Genomic DNA, 8,871 nt, shown 5'->3' with positions numbered 1-8,871 from the left:
ATAGGGGTGAAACAAAGATGTGTATGGTGTTTTATTTTGTTTTGTTTTGTTTTGTTTTAAGTAAGCACAAGAAAATACTCTGACATAAAGGAAACCAAGCAGTAACATAATCAAGCATCAGGAATTAAAGTAGGTTGATAGTCACTGAGAAATGTGTATAGTAAACAGAATTAACAATGAAGATTTAAGCTACTGTGTAAGAAAACCCAAATTTAAATCCCATTTAAGTTACTCCTTTTCACAAATGTTTGGTTCATTATAACTATGGGAACACACACACCCAGTAGCCATCTTGCATTAGGAGGGAGATTCAGGCGTTGGTCTCTTGTCCCAGACTTGAGGTTTAAAAAAATTGGATACAGATACTTATATATGGATATCAAATATAATATATTGTTCAAGTTGTTTCTTTGTGAAAAACATCTTAATGTTTTGGATTCTGAGAATAACATGTCTCAGAACATGTAATTCCATGTCTGAAAAGGAGATTAAGGAAGACAAAATACAGAAAATGAAGAAGGAAGTCAAAATCACAGTCAGTCTAAAGTCCATAAGATAGTGACATTAAAGTTTTGAAGAACATCGTTACAAACATTTTTCTGTATATGCCTACAAATAAATAGGTACATATTTACGTTGGTACTTACACATGCAGTCAGCTTGCAAATTCTGAGTTTGCCACCCTTTCTTTACGTCAGCTGTATGTTGTGGACTTCTTACCCTGAAAATAGATGCACCATGATATAGCTGTATAGTAGGCATGTTGTGCTAAAACTTACGTAAACACTCCCCTGTCAACAGACTTTAATGTTTTGTTTTCAAGTTTAGACATTTTGCTAAACTTCCCTCTAGAAAGATCATACCAATATATACTCCCAGCAATAGGGCATGCCACTTTTTTATGAAATACAGGTATTGTCGTTTAGGCATCCTGCATTTTTAAAAATCTTGACTTCAACAGAATTCTTTTGTTGTGCTTGAAACCCTGAAGTGTTAGATAGGCATTTAGCTTAAACCCAAATGTTGGCCCATCGTTTAAAGCTTATATGTCCACTTCCATCACACACCCAGAATTTTGTCTTTTAAGAAATCAAAAAAGATCAGGGATTTGTTTGTTAATAGGTTTGCATGAGCAGGGGTCTTCCCATAAAGCTACATTACTGGTTATAGAGTATTTGGTAGTGGTGAGGGTTAGGCAGTAAAGCAAACAATTCTTAATATTGAAATGAGATCACAGAGGGGCTTCTCACCCTTCACACCGTGTGATCTAATACTCAGAAGTGTCAGAATCTCAAATATCTGGATTGTAAGTGTTCTACTTTGGCATTTACCTGTTATATCAAATCCCCAGACTCTGGCCACATGAGAAGTGTTATTCTTTCAGTTATTTTGTAGAATTGTCTGAAACTAGTTTAATGAAATACTTGAATAAGTAAATGACTTTAATAGGGCCTTAAAATTGGTTATCACTCAGGCACTTGGGTGGCTCCGCGGTTCAGCATCTGCCTTCGGCTCAGATCCTACATCGGGCTGCCTGCTCCGCGAGGAGTCTGCTTCTCCCTCTTCCTTTGCCCCTCCACCCTGCCCTCTCGCTTTCACTCTCAAATAAATAAATAAAATCTTTTTTTAAAAAGATTATGGTTTTCACTCCTTTTCCAACTTGAGAACTGAAACTGGAGTGATTTCTTAACATTACTGACTGCAGTCATAGGGGAGGGTTCTACTTTCCACCACAGCTTCTTGAAAGCAGGCTGTCAAATTTTCCCATTGAAATGATAGTATACTTGGAAAGTTGTAGTCATGACCAAGAATCAGCATCAAGTAGACCAGGCCTGTACATTAAAAGCAAAGATAAAATAGCTTTAAAAAGGATAATAGATGTGAATCGGTGTTTCAGATCTAGGTCTATAAATACAGATAATGGACCTCTAAATTCAACGTGGTTGTCCTCACCTCTAAAATTACATTTATGTGTGAGTGCACGTATGACATATATACGCACACAATATGTAATGTATATAAATACTAATCCTGTTTTACAGGACCTTTGTTATCATTCTTCTCAGGACTGTTTAGGCTCATCCCTATTTTCGATTCGAACCTATAGTGTGTGGAAACAGAGCTACACATAGTTTTATTGATTATTACTCTCAAAGTAGCCATCTTGGAATTTATTTCAGAAATCACAAAGGATTGTAATCCAGTTTTAAATCCGTTCATCCTTTTATCTTCTTTGCTCTCTTTCTCTCAGTGCCAAGGCCAATTTTGCAGGGGAGGGAAGTATAAAAAGACAGTTAGCCTTCAAGATATCATGGGGAGATCAGAACCCAGGCTTTGCCTTGGTTATGTCCTTGGTATTTCCAGGGTTAGGGAAGGTTTACCCAAGAGGTCTGTGTGTGGCTCTTTTACCTGCAGAAGTTTTAAAGTATTAGCTCCTGAAATGAACTCCCTCATCTGCCCCACCCCCAGCAGGGGCCTGCAGTCCCCACTCAGGTGAGGCTCTGATACAGCGATAAGTGCATTGAAAATGACCCTCCCTATAATTTTTTTAAGTGAGAAGCATCTTTAATGACTGGTGGTTATATATATGTGTTTTCTCCAGCCTAGTGGTGAGAGGGTGGATTTAACAATTGCTAGGCCGGGGAAATCCCAGCCTGGTAACCCTGTCCAAGACGCAGGAGCTCAGAGTACCAGCCTTCACCATGCACAGCCGCTGTACCACAACAGACCCAGCTCACACAAGGTGAGGCCTTGAGTTTGCATGTTTTCATTCATCTGCCCTCAGGGAATCCTTGTTACAAACTGGTAAGATTTAAATGAGGGCTGTTACTCTGTTGGAAAAGGTGAACACAGGTGTTTGGGGGTGTGGAATGTGTGTTTGGCTACCTTGAGGGTCCCTGTACAGTCTGTTCCTCAGCCAGTAGGGGTGGTTTCTTAGTAAGAAGGTCCCTCTGCCAGATTGATGAGAAGTGTTTGATCTTCTAGAAAGACTTCTTTGTTTGTTCCTGCTTGAAAGTGGGATTTATCTTGGTTTGCTCATTCAGTTGTAACAGGAGGTTATGTAACTGAAAAAAAGACAATGACCAACAAGTCCATACTTAGCGGTTGGGCAGGTTGCCTACAACAACAGAATTCTCTATGTGAATATGAAGCATAAATCATACTTTCTAATAGGTACATGCAAAACACATAAAGCATTTCTTTTTATGTTACAGTTTATAGGAATACTACCCTAGATTGTTTTAAATTCCCATATGTTGAGCTTTTTGCTGCATCTTTCATATTTCAGTGCTTTTATAATATATTCCTGGGTCATTTATCTGTGCCAGAAATTCTGATGCTGTCTCACTTTGGATGCAGAAATCAGTAGAAATAAAAAAACAGTGACACTTTACTGTGTTCTCAGTATTATTTACTTCATTTGATCTTTCATTTGAACTCAACTTCTAGTAGGCCAGAATTTTTAAAACGATGCTATTTACCAACTGTGTGAAAAATCACACATCGGAAACTTCCTATAGTTTTTTTGTTCGTTTGTTTGTTTGTTTTTACTTCCTATAGTTTTTAAGTAGACCAGTAAATAAGTTTTTATTTAGCAAAGCAATTTAATTTTACTTAAGGAGAAACACATGACTTGAGAAACACATGTTTAAGCTAAACACGTGTTTAGCTTAAAGTGGCTTCTTAATGTAAGTACAATTTGACAGAATAACTCTGTAATGTCACAGGAGCCCAAGAAAGCATCATTTAAAGGCACAAGTATTTTTGGCCCATCAGGTTTATCTGGTTTTCTGAGCTGAAGTATAGACTTGTCACTGGTCTTTGGTCAGTTAAAACTTTTAAGAAATTATAAGCACAAACTTATTCTTATTTTTGAACAGAAAACAAAATGTGTGAAGGGAACCTATAATTTTGCTTTCACAATGATGACTACAAAAAGCAGTTATTGTTTCGAAAAGGAATTTGAATAGGAGTTGTTCATATCGCTGGTCCTTGCTTTACAAGTTACATATATATACATATTCCTAAAGAATCATAATTAAGGCAAAAGTTGGTAACTGAATCCATGAATTCTACAGAAAGTTGAAATATGGGTGCTCAAAGACAACACTACAATTTTAAGACTGTTTTAAGAACTACCTAACCGGGGCGCCTGGGTGGCTCAGTGGGTTAAGCCGCTGCCTTTGGCTCAGGTCATGATCTCAGGGTCCTGGGATGGAGTACCACATCAGGCTCTCTGCTCAGCACGGAGCCTGCTTCCTCCTCTCTCTCTCTGCCTGCCTCTCTGCCTACTTGTGATCTCTCTCTGTCGAATAAATAAAGTCTTTAAAAAAATACTCCTTATTTAAAGAACTACCTAACCATTTCAGCATTCATATAGAGGACTATTTATGTCCTTTTGTTTGTTTGGGGCACATATATTTTTCTTTTTACTAGTTCCTATTCCTTAATTTTAAGTGTTGGTGTTTTAAATAGCAATGCTGAATTCGTACTCTAGGTGCTCTGTAAACCTGATTGTTAGAACAGCCACATGAAATGTAACTTTAAGCATTAATTTAGCAATTTACCATTAACATACAGCATTTGTGATGTCAAATCCTAATTTAAAAAAATAAAGGTCTCCTAGGGAAAACAAATACAAATTATCAAAACAACCTGTTCAGAGGATAATCATTGTTAAAAATTAAAGCACACATTACTCTATTACTAAGCCCCTGCATAGCCCCTGCTTGGAAACATTCATACAGTGTTAAGCCCTTAGAAGTTTCCATGAAGTATACCAAGAGTAATCTGTGAAGTTTGGCTAAAATGCATACATCTCAGCCATATAGAGGAATAAAGCAACCACCTCTAATTGACTCGATACCTGACAGACACAAGCATTGAAGTCAGTGTGCTCCCAGCTGAGTTTACCTGGATTGTCTTCATAATAATGTGGGTCTTGCCCAGTTTTGAAGGATGAGAACATAGATGTCATATGCTACAATACCACCTGTAGACATTTACAGATTTTCTATGAGGTCAAAATTCTAGGAACTCTAGGCTATTTAAGTAGTGCCCTCAAGAAAATTTCAGAGTGTGGGTTTCAGGAGCAGAGAAGAGCAGACACCCCTGCAGGTCCAGGGCTTGACTGACACGTCGTACCTGTCCACTCTGAAGCAGTGTCACTAAAGGAAATGTTACAGATCTAGCAAAAGAATTCATCTAGTTTTACTGTTGATATTGTTTGTCGTGGTAATAGTTACCTTGTTATCTACAGTATGCTCTTATAGTATATGTGTTAAGGAACCTTTTGAGAACCAATTGAAGTCACAGTGAGGCCATGGCTATGCTAAAAGCCAGCGCCGTGTCCCCTGCTGTTGTCCTGAAAGCACTTGAGGTCCAGATTGTCGAGGAGGCAGCCCAGGCCCCTTTGAGATAGGAGCTTCCATTAGGGATAGCACCCTTGTAGTGTGGATGCATATAGCATCATGCTGTATGTATGTATAGCTATATAATTTGGAGCAAATTACATGACCTTTCTAATAAGGCTATTCCCTTGTTTATAAAATGGGGCCAACCATAGGATTTACACTCAGGACCATTGTAATGAAATGTAATGAAACCATTAAAATGAAATAATACATGTGAAGCCATTTGCTTTACAAATAGTAAATCTTCAATAACTGTTAGTTACTATTGCTATTTTAATATTAATATTGCATAGGTACACCTTGTTTTTTATAGCATTCTAATTTTTAAAAAAGGTGATGTTTTAAATTTTCCTTTTCTTCTAGCAGTGTCCCCATAAATAGAAACAAAAAATATCGATAAAAATTGCTTTTTCCTAAGAACACAGTTTGTTGGAAATTTTTCCTCTTCCTTAACTTTTTCAAAAATTCAGTTATTTCATATCCTTATAGCTTTCCGTGAAGGTTTTGAAGATCAGTTTGCACCCGTTTCATGACTGAGCATTCTCATGAGTAAGAAACAGATCTATAGCTTTTTTCTGACAGTTAACAAAATCTACACTTTACTTTTGTACTATTCTGTCACCATTTCTTTCAAAGAATAGAGGAGAGAGAGAGAAATAAAATTAATTAGCTTGTCTTCAGAATCTTAAAACTCAAATGCATTATTTACTTTTGTAGAATTGGCCTTATTTTGACTTCCATATGTCAACAGTCCTGAGTTTTTTCTGTTCCATACATAGTCATATGAAAATACAGTAGTCAACAGTCTGACATTGTGATCCCCAGTGTTCGGTGTCATGTTTGTACCATGAAGAACTGTGTATTATTTCTACAGTAACTGATTTTAACAGTGACTTTATCATTGCCATGGTATTTTTTCCTTCAGTCTCCTTACTTTACTTCAGCTATGTATTATTTATTTTCCAATAAATTTTCTTCTCATGTGTTAGGATCTTACCCAGTGTATTACATGCCAAGAAAAACACATTACTGTAAAGAAGGAACCACATGAGACCCTGGCAATGACAGTGGCGGGGGACAGAGGAAGCAAGAGTGGTGAACTGCCCATCTTTGTAACCAGTGTGCCAGCTCATGGCTGTCTGGCACGTGATGGCCACATCAAAAGAGGTAAGATAGGGAGGGCTGGGAACAGTGAAACTGTTCCCATCTTCTCCCTGCATGCAACTCATGTTTGAACAAAATAACAAATATTCCCCAAATTTTCTATTAAATATGATTTTTTAAAAATCTTTTAAAATGTCCCTTCCATATATAAGTGTAAAACCTCTCTCTAAGGTTAGAAAAATGCCTAATGGGAAGGAAAATTGCTGCAGTTTGATGATGTTTCTGGTTTTTTTTTTTAAGATTTTATTTATTTATTTGACAGACAGAGATTACAAGTAGGCAGAGAGCTGGGTGGGGGGGTGGGGGGAAGCAGGCTTCCGGCTGAGCAGAGCCCGATGCAGGCTCGATCCTAGGACCCTGGAATCATGACCTGAGCTATAGGCAGAGGCTTTAACCCACTGAGCCAACCAGGAGCCCTTTCCGTTATTTTCTAATGTTTTTTTAGATCATTGGATTATTTTATGTTGGAAAAGTCCCTCTAAAAAATAGAACACTCATCTTTTCCTTCCTAACCTTTTATATAATCCTTGTTGCCCTTTTTTTTTTTTATTATTAAATTACTTGGCAGGGAAAAAAGCACATTTTTTTCTTCCTTATTACTGTCTTAAGCAAAAGATGCTCAAATCACAAGTTTCATTTCTTTGTGTAGACCCAAGGATCTCTTCTCTTTAAGTATTTTGATACATTCATGCTGAGCAAACTCTGTAGGACTATCTTTATCTATAAAACTATCTAACTCTAAAACAGGATATGTTAAAAATTCATTTCTAAGAGCAAAAGATCAAATAATTTTTGAACAGGAAAGAACTATAGAAATCACTGAAGCCCAAAGAAGAGAAATGAACATGCCCAGGTCCTACACATTAGCATAATGAGGTCTAATGACTTGGACTTCCAGTCGAATCACAGTGCCTCAAGCCACATTTTTTCCTATATATGATGAAATTATCTTAAAGTTTTGAGTTGTTATGGAATGTTTTCCATGAATTGGATTTTCCCCTTGATATCGTAAGAATGACAGAGATGTGAAAAAATTACAAATAACAGAATGTATAGGGAAGATAATGACTTGGTAGCTCATCTTATTTTTCTTGTTTATTCCTTTGGACAGGTGATATATTGCTGAATATCAATGGCATTGATTTGACCAATTGAAGTCACAGTGAGGCCATGGCTATGCTAAAAGCCAGCGCCGTGTCCCCTGCTGTTGTCCTGAAAGCACTTGAGGTCCAGATTGTCGAGGAGGCAGCCCAGGCCCCTTCAGCGAGAATGAGTATGACTCTAGCTGGTCCCCGTCATAGGTCATGTGGCTTGGGCTTCCAAGGTACTGACAGCGTTTCAGCAGTTTCATGGAATAATCATAGTGACATTTCTCAGTATGGAACACAGTTAATTCATTCGTCCAGGTTGTGAGGGGGAAGGTCCTGTCCTGGTCAGAGATGAAAGTGGCAATGGCATATCAAGTTATAGAAGAAAAGGGTATTTTTTTCCTTCGGTTATTATATTTTAAAAGATAAATTTAAGGGGCATCTAGGTGGCTCAGTCGGTTAAGCATCCAACTCTGATCTCAGCTCAGGTCTTGATCTCTGGGCCATGAGTTTGTAAAAAAGATTTTTTTTTAATTTTTTAAAAATTAAAACATTCTTAAAAAATAAACCATTTACCTTATTAAAGGTAAATTTAATAGTAAGAACTAAGCTAAAAAGACTTGGTGTATCTGTTTATAAAAATGAATAAAGCCATTCTGTCCATTACTATTAACAAGGTTCTCAAGTGGACCAGCCATGAGATTTGGATGTTCATGCTCTTGCTTTAGAAAAGCTGTCATTTACCACCACGTGTACATGCTGAGACTTCATGTGCATTTTTCACCAGAAAAAAACAGGTCAAAGTGTGGGGCCTTTTGAGAAGCTTTTCTAAAACCCCTTTCTTAATCTTGTTAACTCTCTCTAAAAAGGCAGGATGTCAAAACTCAGTTTTTACTGGACATGAGAGACTCTTTCAGCCAAACCACTGGTGTCCGAGAGTAGGTCTTCTCACCACCTTCAGGACTGTAACCCACCAGGACATTCTGTAGTTGGTCATTGTCTGGTCATGAAAGTGTTTCAGCTCCTGATAAGTGTTGTATATACTTTGGTATTGAAGTTGGAAGAATGTGTATTACTGTCTTTGTTTCTAGATCACTTTAGAGGAATCCTAAACCTGAACTATGAGGAAACATTCTGATTCTGAGCCAAGTAGGAAAATGACTGATTTTTTTAATTAAAAATAAAAAGGAGGAATGCCAGTTTCT

The 8,871-nt window shown here is 37.4% G+C and overlaps 1 protein-coding gene across 1 annotated transcript; it reads left to right on the top strand.

Annotated features, from left to right (window-relative positions):
* Positions 1-888: 888 nt before the first annotated feature.
* LOC132008632 (ligand of Numb protein X 2-like) lies at positions 889-7,829 on the top strand. Its single transcript, XM_059387243.1, has 4 exons — positions 889-912; positions 2,603-2,743; positions 6,404-6,581; positions 7,690-7,829. Exons 1-4 carry the CDS (start codon positions 889-891, stop codon positions 7,731-7,733), a joined length of 387 nt encoding a protein of 128 aa, XP_059243226.1. The 3' UTR covers positions 7,734-7,829.
* Positions 7,830-8,871: the final 1,042 nt, after the last annotated feature.

Source organism: Mustela nigripes, unplaced genomic scaffold (assembly GCF_022355385.1).
Source record: "Mustela nigripes isolate SB6536 unplaced genomic scaffold, MUSNIG.SB6536 HiC_scaffold_522, whole genome shotgun sequence".
Lineage (NCBI taxonomy): Eukaryota > Metazoa > Chordata > Mammalia > Carnivora > Mustelidae > Mustela > Mustela nigripes.
This window is presented reverse-complemented; position numbering and strand designations above follow the sequence as displayed.